This window comes from Dipteris shenzhenensis, chromosome 29 (genome assembly GCF_047967505.1).
Source record: "Dipteris shenzhenensis isolate YYH24624 ecotype China chromosome 29, Dip_SZ_1.0, whole genome shotgun sequence".
In the NCBI taxonomy this organism is placed as follows: Eukaryota; Viridiplantae; Streptophyta; class Polypodiopsida; order Gleicheniales; family Dipteridaceae; genus Dipteris; species Dipteris shenzhenensis.
The window spans coordinates 50,675,012-50,693,019 of NC_141624.1; the positions used below are offsets into that span (position 1 = coordinate 50,675,012).

General features: G+C 49.7%; 1 protein-coding gene across 1 annotated transcript; it reads right to left on the reverse strand.

The window, feature by feature from the left end:
• Positions 1-3,333: 3,333 nt before the first annotated feature.
• Positions 3,334-9,297, reverse strand: LOC147882988 (uncharacterized). The gene is made up of 2 exons (XM_087400541.1): positions 8,525-9,297; positions 3,334-6,013 (listed from the first exon to the last, which is right to left on the reverse strand). Exons 1-2 carry the CDS (start codon positions 9,295-9,297, stop codon positions 3,334-3,336), a joined length of 3,453 nt encoding a protein of 1,150 aa, XP_087256667.1.
• Between the last annotated feature and the right edge of the window lie 8,711 nt (positions 9,298-18,008).

Here is an 18,008-nt window from a genome sequence, read left to right on the forward strand (position 1 = left end):
CATACATCTATCATAATTGAAACAATTAAAATAAATGTCAAATTTAAAGAATACAAAACACCTATGACCTGGCCGAAATGTGGTACCATAATAATATTGCATATATATGCATTTAAGTTTATTCACACACACACACACACACACACGCGTGCGCGTGCACAATGCACGCATGCACGCACGCACACACACACACAAACATGCATGCATGCATGCATGCACTGCGTGTGTGTGTGTGTGCGTGCGTGCGTGCGCGTGCATGTTTGTGGTGGGTGCGTGTGTGTGTGTGTGTGTGTGTGTGCGTGCGAGTGCGTGCGTGCATGGGGGTGTGTGTGTGTGTGCATGGGTGTGCGTGTGTGCGTGCATGTGCATGCATGCGTGCGTGTGTTGTTAATGCCAATAACCAATGTAAAAGTAATAAAGGAATTAGTTATGTGAGTATGTGGCATTGTTTGAGTATTATAGGGTGTGCCATAGGCCTATGGTTGAGGTGGCAAGGAACCCCATGTGCCTTCCTTCCATATAGGCAAGCATCTTTTAAATTATGCATATAGTCCATGCCATGTGTGCCCAAATATGAATAAAAAGGATGAGGTTGAAAGGTATTTTCATGGGCCATAGGAAGCAATGAAGGTGGAGAGGTGGAAGGTCAATGGAAGAAAATATAAAGAAATGGTGGATGAGAAAGAATCTTGGGCCACTCCAATTTAAAAAGATTGGAAAGGGGTAGAGGTGGCAGAGAATTCAATGTGGCAACCCACCCAAATGATATTATATTGAGAGAAAAATCAAGGATATCTAGCCTAAGTTTGGAGCATAAGGAAATTGCACTCCCAAGGATTGTTGAATGTAATTCATGGTGCGTCTCAATGGGAGCCAAGAAGAAGACAAACATGGGGAAAGGTGCAATATTATGATGGGGGGAGTGCCACCTCCTCTTGGCTATATAAGGAGGTCATTCTCTTTGTATTTGACATTCAACCCACCTTTGAATTCACTCCATTGCCTACTCCCTCCTTCCTTGTTATGCCTTAGATAGCCTCTTCTATTTTGCTTCATGTAGATGAGCCACCACCCTCTTTGTATATAGCTTCTACTTCATATTTCAGGGAATGCTTCCTTCCTTGTGTATATTTCTCTCTCCACCCATGGTTCCCCTTCATGAGTGCAATTCCCATGCACCCCCTCCCCTTCTCGTCACTTCCCCTTCATGCGTAACAATAATGATGCTTGCTTCACAATATGCTTGACGACGGAACTCACACGAGCTCACAAAATTGGTGTGGCCCCCAGGATACGAGTCTCCACGGAGATTCCGAACACTCTCTAACTTCATGAAGAGGAGCTCTATTTTCCCTTCTTGTTCCCCCCCATTTCCCCCATTTTCCCCCCTATTTGCCCCCTCTCCTCCCCCCTCATTGCCCCCTTATTTACCACCCTTTTTATTCCCCTATTTTACCCCTTATTTCCCCCCATTTCCCCTATTTTTTCCCCTAATTCCCCGCTCTCCTCTTCCCTCATTCCCCCTTATTTACCCCCTTTATTCCCCTATTTCGCCCCTTTTTTCCCCTATTTCCCCCTTAATTACCCCCTTTTTTAATACCCCCAATTCTACCCCTCTAATTACCCACCCTCTCCCATGTATTACTGCTGTCGTCCCGCCTCGGCCTCTGTCCTCGGCGACTGTGCCTCGCCTCGGCCTCTCCACCACCACTTATGCAGTCAAACCCCGCCTATCCTTACCTTGCCTACTGTCGGCGTTGGCTATCGTGCCAGCGGCTAACCACGTTCGCTCCCTGCCTGTTGCGCCAGCGACCCGCCTTCTCGTGCGTGCCCTACAATCACCTCCCGCCTCGACCTCCAAGCGTGCAGCCCACCTATCCTCGGCCTCCATGCGACCACTTCGCTCAGCCTCGACTGCTGGGCCCAGCTGCCAGCCCTCCTGCTACCCGCCTCGACGATCGCACCAACCGCCAGCCACCTCCCCTCCTCACTTGCTGCACCGGCGACGCTACCATCACCTCCGCCTCTCCGTGCATGCCCCAGCCATTCCCCCTCCTTGGCTGTTGAGGCACGCCGCCATGCCGCTGCCCGCTCATATTGGCCTCGTCCTCCACTGTCAACGCCCCTATGTCGTCGCTGCCATTTGTCGGCCACCTCCCTGCCTCATCAGCCCCTACTGGCACCTCCACGTGCCGCTAGCACATCGGCCATGTCACCCACCGCATTGACCCGTCACATCACCATTGACCAGACCGGTTGATTGGATCGATTGACTAAATTCTTTGGAGCGCCATAACTACAAAAATATGAGGAATTTGGAGATGCCGCGAGAAGCAAAGTTGGTCAGTTTTCTACCCTCTACCACCGCATGAGAGCAAAACTAGCAAATCGAGAAGCGGTAATGAGGTCAGAATTCAAATCATTAGTAGTCGCCCCGTCTCAGGGGAACCTTACCATCCAAGGATGAGCTCGGATTCCTACGCCGCGAAAAGGAAGTGTCTTTACTCTTTTGAGCTTTCCATCCGCAAAGTCAAAATCAACAAATTAGAATTTTAACACTCTGACCCAGTACAAAGCAAGGCCATGCCACACCCCGATTGCATGTCTGACACAAGAAGTGTTGAAGTGATTATCCGGTGTCCTCAGTGTACCTTTGTATGCACATGGCGAGACATGTTCCTCGAGCTTCCAGCTGATCTACAACGACTTGTGAACAGGGCCCGCTAACAAGTTGATGATGGTTGGGTAATCGTACCTTAGAGGCTACAGGAACGTGAAGAGGTACTCTTCATCCACTGGAATCTATTCGACTTCTGTTCCCCAAACTGGGGAAAACTTTTTTAGCAAGCTTTTCAGCACAAGCTTTTTCGGGCAAGGAGAGCTTCCCCGGGGTATTTTTGTTTAGGCGAGCTTTTTCAAAGTTCCATCAGATTTCATTCTATAGTAGGCGAGCTTTTTTAATCCAAAATAGGAAACATTAGGGTAGCATCTTAAGACCCAGCATGCACGGTTTGAGGCCCGAAATAATAGCATTTAAATATACACTCAAATATTTTCATATTTCATAACTCTCACCATGTAGAGCTGGCTCCATTTATTTCCACTTTTCTATAATGTTTACTATCCAAAAAAGTTACTATGAAAAACATCAAGAAAAATGGCATAATGTCCTTCAATCTGAGGTCTAGCCAATGCCCAAATATATATTGGGTTTATATTTTTATGTGAGCAATTTTTTGCCAGCTTTTTTTGAGATATCCATAATTTCCAAGCTTTTGCAAACATGTGTGTATACAATCATCAAAACATGTCACCATTTTATTTATCGATGTATCACTCATATGCAACTGGGTGTCCCTCTTGCATCAACACTCCTCTTAAGGCATAGTCCGAGGCATCCGTGTGTATCTCAAATGGCTTGTCAAACTCAGGTAATTTTAAGACGGGTGTAGAACTCATGATCATTTTCATTTCCTCAAAGGCCTTGGTACACTGTTCCCCCCACTCGAATTTGTCCCCTTTCTTTAATAGGTCGGTAAGCGGCAATGCAACACGACTATACTCCTTCACAAATCTTCTATTGAAGCTGCAAAAGCCTAGAAATGCCCGTACACCCCACACTGAGTTAGGTTGCATCCAATTAGTTACTGCTTTCACTTTGCTAGGGTCCATTTTGATTCCATGTTCCCCCACTATGTACCCCAAGAAGGCAACCTCCCTTGCACCAAATTCACATTTCTCCTGTTTGGCATACAACCCATGCTCCCTCAATTTGGCAAACACTTTCTTGAGATGCTCCCGATGCTCCTCCAGTGTCTTGCTATAAATCAGAATGTCATCAATGTAAACGATCACAAAATCATCCAAGTATTCCCTGAACACATCATTCATCAAAGTGCAAAAGGTAGCTGGAGCGTTTGTGAGGCCAAAAGACATAACCAACCAATCAAAGCTACCATATCTTGTTCTAAAGGCCGTTTTCTCCACGTCTCCCTCTGCAATTCTTATTTGATGATATCCCGACCTCAAGTCAATCCGGGTGAAATACTTTGCTCCTCCTAGTTGATCCATCAAATCCTCCAACAATGGCATGGGATACTTGTTTTTTATGGTAATTTTGTTGAGGGCACGGTAGTCCACACATAGCCGTGCCGATCCATCTTTCTTTGTGACAAACAAAACCGGCGCTCCGAATGGGGACTTACTTGGCCTGATAAACCCACTGTCTACCAACTCCGTGATTTGTCTCTTGAGCTCTTTCAATTGCGAATCATTCATTCTATACGGTGCTCGTGCTGGCGGTTCACTACCTGGAATCAGTTCTATCTTGTGGTCCACTCGTCTCTTGGGTGGCAATCCCTTTGGTAACTCTTTGGGCATGACATCTGCAAACTCATCCAAGATCTCCTTTATTTTTGCATCCGTCCGCGGTTCCAAGGCACTTGGAGTCGCCTTTGACTTCCCTTCCTCGTTGCATTCTGAATCTGCAACTCGCATTAACATCACATGCATCTCTGCCCCCTTCTTGACTTCCCTCTCTAATTGCCTAGCTGAAATCAGCAGAACCTTGGCATTCATACCACCCATCTTCGAAGGGGCTCCCATGTTATTCTTTTCTTGCTTGGGCATACTCTTGTCCGTTTTCTCCCCTACCTTGTCTTTCCCTTTACTAGCCCGTTGCTCCAACCTCCTTGCTTCTGTAGGGGTGATTAAAGATCTAACACATTTTACTTTGACCGCCTGACCCTGCATGTCAAGTAATAGCTCATCCATCCCTTTTCCCAGCAACATCATGACAAACTTGTCCCACCAAGTGATTCCCAAGATGGCATCATATGCATCCAACGGCACCACTAGAAAATCCAACTTTGCCTTCCAACCTCCTAGCTGCACTTGCACATTCCAAGCCATGGCCACATTAGCATCCTTGCCTTGACCAAAAGACACTGCCGTATCTTCCATCTTGGACAATTTCAACTTTAGCCTTTGCGCTGCCTCAGGAGTAATCACGTTGTGTGTTGTGCCCGTGTCTATCATGATCCTTTGAGTTTCACCATTGATCAACCCATCCACATAGATGTTCGGTACCACCGGCAATCTTGCAGCCAAGACCCTTGGCGCCACCCTCAATGCTCCCACTCTAGGCTCTTCTCCATTACCTCCGCTATCACGATCTGTGATTTCTAGCTTCTCACTGTCTCCCCCTGACTCCATTGCTTGAGTAAGTGCGATTCGGGGCCTATTGAATCCACCTCGTTGTCTGGGACAATCTCTAATAAAATGGTCTCCTCCATATGAAAAGCATCCTCTAACTGGTCCCCCACCTGCGGGTGGACCTCCGGTCCTTCCTCCAAATCTGGTTCCTCTTCCTGGCATCCGTGGCACCAATGCCCCACTTGAGCTCACACTCGATGCAACATTTTCTGCCTTATTCCCCGTCTCTTTGTTTTCCCCTCGAGGTCCATGTTTATTCCCCCAAGAGCTCGTAGGCGCACCCGTCCTACCAAAGTTAGGAGTTCCTCTCCTTCCTTCATGATCTACAATCCGTTCTACCATCACCAACGCATCCTTGTAATCTTCCGGTTCCTGCTTTTCAATTTCTCTTCTGGCCCAATTTTGTAGCCCATACAAGAAACCGTGCAATCTATCTATTTCATGCATATCAACAATCTGAACCATGGCATGCCGATATTTCGAGACATATTCCTTCAATTTTCCTTCACCGTGTCTTAGGCCTCTCCATTCATCTCTTAACTTGAATACCTCGTTTTGAGGAATGAAATATGCTCTCATCCTTGCTTTCAGGGCTCTCCAATTCCTTAATTCACCATTACCCTCTTCCGCTAAGAACCAATGGTACGCGTCTCCTTTTAGTTGTTGAGCCGCTATCTTTACTTGATGCTTGGATGCGATTCCTGCGAGCTCAAAGAAATCCTCCATTTCTCTAATCCATTTGTTTAGCACTAACGATTCCCGTTCTCTTGCATACTTCTCCGGCACTTGCGGCTTAAATCTGCCAAAGCTCCTCCCACTATTCCCTTCTGAGCCACTACTTGACTCTTCACTTTCCGTCTCAACCTCCTTCTACCTCCCATATTTCTTCTTCTTCTTCTTGGTTGAAGTCGGTCGTTGTGGCGACGGTTCCGACATTTTTTTCAAAATGGCCTCCATCATTCCTTTCAACTCTCTTCTCTCCAATTCTCCCCGTTCTAGTTCTTCGGTCACCCATCCAAACATGTTTATGTCTTGTTCACCTTCCCCTTTTGTGGATTTTTCCTCACCTGTCTCTGGAACTAATAACGGTTCTCGGTCCCGGGCACCCGACGTGCCCACATCCGGTGCGGCACTAAATCCTCCACCAGGCACGTTCCAAAAACCCTCGCCTCTATCTTCCTTCTCTCTTTCTTCTCTTTCTTCACCTCATTTGTCTTTCTTCTCTTTCTTTCGTCTCTCCAGCTTGAGGGTCTCATGTTCTTCTTCACTCTCAGCCCCCTTATCTTTTCTTCGGTGAGGCATCGTTAATGAGACGGCAGAAGAAAACACACCGGCAACCGAACGGGACAAATGGCCAATTCCCCCTTTTTCCCAAAACGGCGAACCCAGGCTCTTCGTTCACCAAAGAACTCCCAAACACACTGGAAACGGCAACCCGATCCACTCCTTCCCACAGGACGCAAGAACATGCTCCGAGCGATGCCCGATGGCGTGCACCTCAGAGTCGCTCTGATACCAAGTGTAACGACCCGCTTCCAACACTTAGCCAAATAAAGCTAGTTCTGCTATGGTTTTCGAAAACGGGGCCAAAAACGTCGAACGAACCCAGCAAGGGAACGTTTTCTACCTCACCACGGGCCCTCCGTGCATGTGCGGTGCGTGTAGTCCGTGCCCGCACGGCGCCGTCCTAGTTCCACCCCCTTGCCTTCCATGAGTCACCCTTACATTTCCACGTTTCAAGGTGCGTGATTGTACCAACATTTAACGTAGCATCAAGAGAGAGACTTAGAAAAATATTTGCACAATAACGATCTCAGAACGTTTATTCATGAGGGAAAATGCATACATGCCAAGAGGGGTCTCAAGCACCTTGAGAGCTTGACCTTCCATATAGTAGTTGCTGGCTGCTAGGCACCGCGGCGCCTCCTTCGCCCAAAAAACATTCCGAACACTCACGGTAGGTCAACCCTAATGTTGACTTTCTTAGACTCTCCCCGGTTCAAAAGAATTGATGTCCTCATCAATTAAAGGGAGAGCGTTGCCGGCTATACACAAAAGCCTAACCTCACCAAGGTGACTTAAGTGAGGGGCCACACACACACGCAAAAGCCTAACCCTGATCCGAGAACGTCTCGAATGAGTGGCCACACACACACTAGTTTGGCCTCTTAGTTGGGCATCAAAATTTGCCTTCTCCTCATAATGGGGGGCGAACAATGAAAAGAATGATATAATTTTACAACCTAATTTACAAAGAAAACAGTGCCTCAAGCTTTGGCATTTTTGAGAGGTCACCGCAAATACATATAGCTTCCCAAAATGAAAAATCAGCCGTTTGCATAAATTCCCCGACCAAAATTTCCAACCTGCCAAAAAGGTAACATCGGGACGTGACATTGGACCGGGCCAATGTTTCCAACCCGCAAGCAACATTAGTCTCCAAAGAGGCCCCCTTGGCTGGATTTGCCTTGGAAGCCCACATGCAAGATGAACAAGCCAAGCATCACCTGGCCAAAATTTCCACCCTGCTTCCAACATGATATCGAGGGACGACGCTATGCCGGGCCAATCTTTCCACCCCGCACACAGCATCAGCTTGCCGCTTGCCACCTGTCCAAGTGAACCAATTTGCTCACCCGGCCCTCGGGGGGGTCACTCATCATATGTAACCCTATCACGTGAGTTCAACAGAAGGATATTTTTTATTTCTAAAATTTACAGAAATAAATATACATAAGGGACTATTTAAAATAGTTTTAGAGAAAATTTACAGATTTGTATAGAAAAGGGGTACATTTTATTAATGCAAAAATTTACAGATAAGGGATTTTAAATATAGGCCTTGAACGCACGTGATATAGAGGGTTTATACATAGTGACCCCCCTGAGACCCGGCCAGAACTTCCAACCTGCCCAAAGTAAAATATGCCCCAACGGCTTGATCTTTCTTTCGGCACCTATCATCTCCATTGGCTTAGGCAATAAGCCCAAGTAACAAGGAGGAAAAGAATCTGAGCCAATACTTAGACTCGTTTTTGACTCTTCCAGTCGGATCATTGTGTTAACGCACTGCTTCCATTCTTTCCATGCATCTTGCCACGCCGACTTTGAATATTTGTGCATCACCCAAGAGAGAATTTTGCGTTTATGGAGAGTTTGATTTGGGCGCTTCACCGTTTTCTTCACCCTTCGTGCCACTTCTCTTCCCGATCCTCTTCTTCTCATCCTCACCCGTTTTGCACAAGTCCTTCCACCTCGTCGCAGCTTCATCTCATCACATTCTTCTCTTGAACACCGCACTTCCCTGCACCTTGGACCTTTTGCCCTGCATCTTCTTTGCGCTCCACAACCTAGACCCGTTCTCCTCTCCGTCTCTTCATCTTGGTCCTTCTTGACCTCATCCTGCTCCCTTGGCCTATATCTCATCCTGCACCTATGCATCCACGTTCCATCTCTTTGTCTCACCTTGGCCTCTTCTTCATCCGTCGTTTCTCCTTGAAACCTTGGCCTTCTCATCCCTTCCTTCATCCTTCTCGCCGTTCTACCTTGCCTTATCTTTCCTTCTTTCCCGTCCGAGGTTTTCTCTTTTCCTTCACCCGTTTTATCTTTACCTTCCGCCGGTTCCTCTTCATGCCTTAGCCTTTTCATCTTTCCCTTCACCCTTCCCGCTGTTCTACCTTGGCTTGCCTTGCCCTCTTTTCCTTCCGCCGTTTCCGCTTCGCTTTCCGCCGTTTCCGCTTCATGCCTTGGCCTCATCACACGTCCTTTCATCCCCTTGGCCATCATCACATTCCCCCTTTCTTCTTCTTCCTCCTCACGCTTCCTCCTCTGTCCTAAGGCTTCGCTTCGGGTCACGCCTCTGCATCTATCTGGACCTGCACCTGTCCACCTCCATTTTCCCTTTATGTCTCTTGACTCCACCTGATGCTCGAGCGCATCGTCGTTTTCCCTTTCCATCTCAGCATCCTTCCTGCACATGCCTCTGCGTTGCCACGGGCTTCTGATCGCTCGCTTGTCCTTGCCCCAATGCCATTCCTCTTCTTCATCCCAAGTCTCTTCTTGCCATCCCACTTCGTCTTCCATGCTTCCATCTTGGACCTGTTCGCCGTTTCTCCTCGCTTCCGCTCCCTTTCCTCCGTTTGTGCCTTGCGCACTTTCCCATTTCCTTCCCGCACCTTCCGCGTTTTCCTCGGTCACCTGCACGCCTTGTGCATTTTCCTGACCATGTCACTGGGTCTTCGGCCTGCACCTTCCGTGCTCCTCGTCCTGACCTCCTCACCTTGAGCGTTTGTTAGATTTTTCTTTGTTACAACGGCACTGCTCTTCGTTTCTCTCACGCCACTCAAACCTTTCGCGCCTTCCATCTCCGTTGCCATGCCTTTCACGTTTTCCTTCGTCACCTGTATGCCTTGAGCGTTCCTTCGAGTTTTCTTCGGGCCTACCATGTCACTGGGTCTTCGGCCTGCACTTTCTGTGCTCCTCATCCCGACCTCCTCACCTTGAGCGTTTGTTAGATTTTTCTTTGTTACAACGACACTGCTCTTCGTTTCTCTCGCGCCACTCAAACCTTTCGCGCCTTCCATCTCCGTTGCCGTGCCTTTCATGTTTTCCTTCGTCACCTGTACGCCTTCAGCGTTCCTTCGAGTTTTCTTCGGGCCTACCACATCACTGGGTCTTCGGTCTGCACTTTCTGTGCTCCTCATCCCGACCTCCTCACCTTGAGCGTTTGTTTGATTTAGCTTTGGTACAATGGAACTGCTCTTCTTTTGTTTTGCGCCACTCAAGCCTTTCGCGCTTCCCGTCTCCGTCACCGCGCTTCTCGCGCCTTGGGCCTTCCCTACGCTTATCGCGTCTCGGGGGTTCACCTCACCTGTTTTCCCAAACGTGCCTCTCGGGTCACTGCTTCCACATCTCGCGCCTTCCGCGCCATTTCCCACACACTTCACGGCTCCCACGCCGTTCACTCGGGGCTTCACACCCTGCATGCACCTCTCGGCTCCCACACCGTTTCCCACGCACCTCACGGCTCCCGCGCCGTTCTCTTTGCACCTCACGGCTCCTGCGCCGTTCTCTCGGGGATTCACACCCTCTGGGACATCCATCACCTCGGTTGGACCCCAAGTCACCTGTTTACCGGTCGTCTTCCTCGGGGCGCAGCTTGCACTCCCACGACACGGTTCCGCTTCCCTGCTTCCGCTGTCCATCCCTTTTGTCTCTCTAGCCACCGTTTCAGATCCTGTTCTCCTTTCTGCTTCGGCCTGCCACCATTCCTGACTCCACCTACGCCGTTCTTCCTCCTCCCAATCCTCATCTTCACTGTCACTTTTCGAGCCGCTTTCCGACTCATCCGACGTTTCATCCTCCGTTTCGCTCCTGGACTCCTCCGCATCCTCTTCCAACTCCTTCTTCACATAGAGTTGCATCACTAGCTTGAAGACCACCATGAACTCACGGTGCCACTTGGCCGTTTTCCCCTCCGTGTCATACCGCTGCAAGTACCCCATGTCCTTGCTCAAGAGGACGTTCACCCACTCTGGAACTGCCCTCATCACATCCACTGCGGCTTCCATTTCCAACTTCCCGCTTCTCATCGCCCGTAGAATTGCTTCCTTCCCTTGTGCGTTAGATTGACTTTGTCCGTCACGTGACACCATACCTCAATACAGGATCCTCCTCGAAGGCTCGCCATACCTTGAGGTTTGCTCTGATACCAAGTGTAAGGGCCCGCTCTTTTCGGACTTAGTCTCCGGTTTGCGATCACCTTACGTCGGACCCGTTTCCGAGTCCCAGCCTCCCTTTCTGTCTCTTTTGATACCACAATCCCCTTATGCGCAGCTTATCCCAACACGACCCCTGCCCAGGCCGTCCGCCGTTTTTCCCAACTTAGCCACACGCCCCACTGGGCAAGCCCTTAGGCTTCACACACCTTGGTCTGCAGAATCACACGGGTCTCCAAGACCCACAGGAACGTCCACCATGCAACGCCCTGTTCAGCCCACGTTTCTTTCCCAGTTAACGGCCGTTACGTGGGTCGGCACGTTAGACCCCTTCGGGTAATCCCAATGTCCCGGTTTGGTACCCAACGGTTCACGGTTTATACAATGGTATGGAGAATGAAAATGGCCCTCACCGTTCCCCACTCGCTTTCATGTGCCCTCAACCCGTCCCACGTTTTGCTTTCCTGTGCGTGCGCTTCAACGTGCACGACGAGGACACAACCCACAAGATGGCATGATGACGTTAGTGGCAGAGCGGTACAAGATGGAGTGCCAATCGGTCGCAAGAACACACTTGATTGCAACAGAAAATATTTACAAGCAAGAGGGAGCATAAACGGCCGCTGACGTTTTCCTCATCCAAATCAACATAGCATGAGAGAGCACTATCCTCCATATAGTAGTTGTAACGACCCGCTTCCAACACTTAGCCAAATAAAGCCAGTTCTACTATGGTTTTCGAAAACGGGGCCAAAAACGTCGAACGAACCCAGCAGGGGAACGTTTTCTACCTCACCACGGGCCCTCCGTGCATGTGCGGTGCATGTAGTCCGTGCCCGCGCGGCGCCGTCCTAGTTCCACCCCCTTGCCTTCCGTGAGTCACCCTTACTTTTCCACGTTTCAAGGTGCGTGATTGTACCAACATTCAACGTAGCATCAAGAGAGAGACTTAGAAAAATATTTGCACAATAACGATCTCAGAACATTTATTCATGAGGGAAAACGCATACATGCCAAGAGGGGTCTCAAGCACCTTGAGAGCTTGACCTTCCATATACTCTCCCAGGTTACAAAAGAGCTTGAAGCCCTCTTCAAGCGTATGCATAATATTTCAAGACCATATCACGATAGTTGTCTATCATCCACGTTTCGGGGAGCCATTTACATTCAACGATAGGCCGACCTTTGAATTTTACATAAAATTCTACTCTACCCCTTAGCATTCTCCCTTTTAAAATTGCCTCCGGCTCATATGGCGGGCTTACAACTTGGGAGACGGAAGGGGGGACCCTCCTACCATAAGTATTATCCGAGTAGAAACGCCGCAAGAGTTGAACATGGAAGGCATTGTGTATTGCAACATTCGGCGGGAGCTCCAGCTTATAGGTGACTTCATCAAGAGCATAGAGAACTTTATATGGGCCGTAGAATCTGTGATTGAACTTTGGAGTCAAGTTCTCTGGAAGTCGAATATTTTGGGAGCTAACAAGCACCAAGTCGCCTGGAAAGAATTCGACGTGGCGACGTTTGTTATCATAGTACTTCTTCACGGTGGCTTGCGTTTTGTGAAGACTTTCTTTGGCTGCTTGCATGCATTCACGCCATCTATTAAGAAATTCCTCCGTGTCTGGATCTTGGATTTTGAGCGTACGTGTTGCCAAGGCCGTGGGAGTGATGACCTCTTTGCCCGTGGCAATCTCGAATGGTGTGAAGCCCGTACTATGATGAAGAGAGCTATTGTAGTGAAATTCCAATACGTCCAAATGTGAGGACCAATCCTTTTGGTCTACCTGGACATAGCTTCTGAGGTACTGCTCTGCAGTTTGGTTTGCCCTTTTAGATTGACCATTGGTGGCTGGGTGGTAAGAGGAGCTGAAACGGAGCTATGTACCAAGGAGTTTGAAGAGCTCGGTCCACATGTCACTTAAGAAGCGAGCATCACGATCTGAAACAATGGCCAAGGGCAAACCGTGGTACTTGAACACATAAGAGGAAAATAGGTTGGTTGTGTGCTTTGCCGTAATGGGTGGCTTAACAGGAATGAAATGGCCCTGTTTGGAAAAATAGTCCACCACCACAAAGATGGCATTATGCCCATGAGAGAGAGGTAACGAAGTGATGAAATCCATGCTCACGACATCCCATGGCCTTGAAGGAACAGGACATGGGGTACTTGCAGCAGCTTGTGTCGCAGTATGACACGGAGGGGAAAACGGCCAAGTGGCGTCGTGAGTTCATGGTGGTCTTCAAGCTAGTGATGCAATTGTATGTGAAGAAAGAATTGGAAGAGGATGCGGAGGAGTCCGAGAGCGAAACGGAAGATGAAACGTCGGATGAGTCGGAAAGCGGCTCGGAAAGTGAAAGCGAAGATGAGGATTGGGAGGAGGAAGAAAGACACAGGTGGAGTCAGGAATGGTGGCAGGCCCAAGCAGAAAGGAGAACAGGATCTGAAACGGTGGCCAGAGAGACAAAAGGGATGGACAACGGAAGCAGGGAAGCGGAACCATGTCGTGGGAGTGCAAGCTGCGCCCCGAGGAAGACGACCGGTAAACAGGTGACTTGGGGTCCAACCGAGGTAAAGGATGTCCCAAAGGGTGTGAAGCCCCGAGAGAACGGCGCAGGAGCCGTGAGGTGCAAAGAGAACGGCGCGGGAGCCATGAGGTGCAAAGGGAATGGCGCGGGAGCTGTGAGACACGAAGGGAACGGCGTGGGAGCCGAGAGGTTCATGCAGGGTGTGAAGCCCCGAGAGAACGGCGCTGGAGCCGTGAGTTGTGTCAGAAACGGCGCGGGAGCCGTGAGGTGTGTGGAAAACGGCGCGGGAGCTGAGAGGTGCATGCAGGGTGTGAAGCCCCGAGTGAACGGCGTCGGAGCCGTGGAATGCGTGGGAAACGGCGCAGAAGGCGCGAGATGTGGAAGCAGTGACCCGAGAGGCACGTTGGTGAAAACGGGTGATGTAAAACCCCGAGACGCTATAGGCGTGGCGAAGACCCAAGGTGCGAGAAGCACGAAAACGGAGACCAGAAGCGCGAGAAGCGTGGTGACGGAGACGGGAAGCGCGAAAGACTTGAGTGGCGCAAAACAAAAGAAGAGCAGCTCCATTGTAACAAAGAAAAATCAAACAAACGCTCAAGGTGAGGAGGTCGGGACGAGGAGCACGGAAGGTGCAGGCTGAAGACCCAATGATGTGGTAGGCCCGAAGGAAACTCAAAAAAACGCACAAGGTGTGCAGGTGAATGATGAAAACGTGGAAGGTGCGGGAAGGAAACGGGAAAGTGCTCAAGGCACAAACGCAGGAAAGGGAGCGGAAGCGATGAGAAACGGCGAACAGGTCAAAGATGGAAGCATGGAAGGCGAAGTGGGATGGCAAGTGGAAAGTTGGGATGAAGAAGAGGAACGGCATTGGGGCAAGGTCAAGCGAGCGATCAGAAGCCCGTGGCAACGCAGAGGCGTGTGCAGAAAGGATGCCGAGACAGAAAGGGAAAACGATGAGGCGATGGACCATGCGATGAAGGCAAGAGACGTAAAGGGAAAATGGAGGTGGACAGGTGCAAGTTCAGGTAGACGCAGAGGCGTGACCCGAAGGGAAGCCTTAGGGCAGAGGAGGAAGCACGAAGAAGAAGAAGGGAGAAAGTGATGACGGCCAAGGGGATGGAAGGACATGTGATGAGGCCAAGGCATGAAGCGTAAACGGCGAAGGATGAAGCGGAAACGACGGAAGGCGAAAAGGAAACGGCGGTTGGAAAAGGAAGAAAGCCAAGGCTAGGTAAAATGGCGGGAAGGATGAAGGGAAAGATGAAAACGTCAAGGCATGAAGAGGAAACGGCGGAAGGAAAAGAGGAGACGACGGATGGGAAAGAAGAAAAGGAAAGGCAAGGTAGAACGGCGGGAAGGATCAAGGAATGGATGAGAAGGCCACGGTTTCAAGGAGAAACGGCAGATGAAGAAGTGGCCAAGGTGAGTCAAAGAGGTGGAAGGCGGATGCATAGGTGCAGGGTGACATGTAGGCCAAGGGAGCAGGATGAGGTCAAGAAGGACCAAAACGAAGAGACGGAGAGGAGAACGGGTCTAGGGTGTGGAGCACAAAGAAGATGCAGGGTAAATGTCCAAGATGCAGGGAAGTGCGGTCTTCAAGAGAAGAACGTGATGAGATGAAGCCGCGACGAGGTGGAAGGACTTGTGCACAACGGCTAAGGATGAGAAGAAGGGGGTCAGGAAGAGAAGTGGTGCGAAGGGTGAAGAAAATGGTGAAGCGCCCGAATCAAACTCTCCACAAACGCAAAATTCTCTCTTGGGTGATGCACAAATATTCAAAGTCGGCATGGCAAGACGCATGGAAAGAATGGAAGCAGTGCATTAACGTAATGATCCGACTTGAAGAGTCAAAAAAGAGTCTAAGTATTGGCTCGGATTCTTTTCCTCCTTGTTACTTGGGCTTATTGCCTAAGCCAATGGAGATAACAGGTCCCAAAAGAAAGATCAAGCCATTGGGGCAAGTTTTGCTTTGGGCAGGTTGGAAGTTCTGGCCAAGTGAGCAAGTTCGTTCACTTGGACAGATGGCAAGTGGCAAGTTGATGCTGTGTGCGCGGTGGAAAGATTGGCCCGGCATAGCGTCGTCCCTCGATATCATGTTGGAAGCGGGGTGGAAATTTTGGCCAGGTGATGCTTGGCTTGTTCATCTCGCACGTGGGCTTCCAAGGCAAATCCGGCCAAGGGGGCCTCTTTCGAATTTGATGTTGCTCGCCGGTTGGAAACATTGGCCCGGTCCAATGTCACGTCCCGATGTAACCTTTTTGGCGGGTTGGAAATTTTGGCTGGGGAATTTATGCAAACGGCTAATTTTTCATTTTGGGAAGCTATATGTAGATGCGGTGACCTCTCAAAAACGCCAAAGCTTGAGGCACCGTTTTCTTTGTAAAATGTGTTGTAAAAATACTTCATTCTTTATATTCTTCGCCCCCCCATTATGAGAAGGCAAATTTTGATGCCCAAGTAAGAAGCCATACTAGTGCGTGTGTGGCCACTCATTCGAGATGTTCTCAGATCGGGGTTAGGCTTTTGTGTGTGCGTGTGGCCACTCATTTAAGTCACCTTGGTGAGGCTAGGCTTTTATGTATAATCGGCAACACTCTCCCTCTAATTCATAATGAGGAGAAGGCCAATTTTGATGCCCATGTAAAAGGCCATACTAGTGCGTGTGTGGCCACTCATTCGAGACGTTCTCGGATTGAGGTTAGGCTTTTGTGTGTGTGTGTGGCCACTCACTTAAGCTACCTTGGTGAGGTTAGGCTTTTGTGTATAGCCGGCAACGCTCCCCCTTTAATTGATGAGGACATCAATTCTTTTGAACCGGGGAGAGTATAAGAAAGTCAACGTTAGGGTTGACCTGCCGTGAGTGTTTGGAACGTTTTTTGGGCGAAGGAGGCGCCGCGGTGCCTAGCGGCCAGCCACTACTATATGGAGGATAGTGCTCTCTCATGCTATGTTGATTTGGATGAGGAAAACGTCAGCGGCCGTTTATGCTCCCTCTTGCTTGTAAATATTTTCTGTTGCAATCAAGTGTGTGCTTGCGACCGATTGGCACTCCATCTAGTACCGCTCTACCAGTAACGTCATCATGCCATCTTGTGGGTTGTGTCCTCGTGGTGCACGTTGAAGCGCACGCACAGGAAAGCAAAACGTGGGACGGGTTGAGGGCACGTGAAAGCGAGTGGGGAACGGTGAGGGCCATTTGCATTCTCCATACCATTGTATAAACCGTGAACCGTTTGGGTACCGAACCGGGACATTGGGATTGCCCGAAGGGGTCTAACGTGCCGAGCCACGTAATGGCCATTAACTAGGAAAGAAACGTGGGCTGAACAGGACGTTGCGCGGAGGACGTTCCTGTGGGTCTTGGAGACCCGTGTGATTCTGCAGACCAAGGTGTGTGAAGCCTAAGGGCTTGCCCAGTGGGGCGTGTTGCTAAGAGGGGAAAAAACGGTGGACAGCCTGGGCAGGGGTCGTGTTGGGATAAGCTGCGCATAAGGGGATTTGGCATCAGCAGAGACATTAAGGGAGGTTGGGACTCGGAAACGGGTCTGACGTAAGGTGCTCGCAACCGGAGACTAAGTCCGGAAACACCGGGCCCTTACAACTACTATATGGAGGATAGTGCTCTCTCATGCTATGTTGATTTGGATGAGGAAAACGTCAGCGGCCGTTTATGCTCCCTCTTGCTTGTAAATATTTTCTGTTGCAATCAAGTGTGTTCTTGCGACCGATTGGCACTCCATCTAGTACCGCTCTGCCAGTAACGTCATCATGCCATCTTGTGGGTTGTGTCCTCGTGGTGCACGTTGAAGCGCACGCACAGGAAAGCAAAACATGGGATGGGTTGAGGGCACGTGAAAGCGAGTGGGGAACGGTGAGGGCCATTTGCATTCTCCATACCACTGTACAAACCGTGAACCGTTTGGGTACCGAACCGGGACATTGGGATTGCCCGAAGGGGTCTAACGTGCCGACCCACGTAACGGCCGTTAACTGGGAAAGAAACGTGGGCTGAACAGGGTGTTGCGCGGTGGACGTTCCTGTGGGTCTTGGAGACCCGTGAGATTCTGCAGACCGAAGTGTTGAAGCCTAAGGGCTTGCCCAGTGGGACATAATGCTAAGAGGGGAAAAACGGTGGACGGCCTGGGCAGGGGTCGTGTTGGCTAAGCTGCGCATAAGGGGATTGTGGTATCAAAAGAGACGTTAAGGGAGGCTGGGACTCGAAAACGGGTCCGACGTAAGGTGCTCACAAACCAGAGACTAAGTCCGGAAACACCGGGCCCTTACAACTACTATATGGAGGATAGTGCTCTCTCATGCTAAGTTGATTTGGATGAGGAAAACGTCAGCGGCCGTTTATGCTCCCTCTTGCTTGTATATATATTCTGTTGCAATCAAGTGCGTTCTTGCGACCGTTTGGCACTCCATCTAGTACCGCTCTGCCAGTAACGTCATCAGAGGAGGACCACCTATCGGCCACCTGTGTTGGCTAGAACAGGGTTGTGTCAGCCAAGAGAATGGCCGACTTTATGTCGTCTAGGTCAGGGA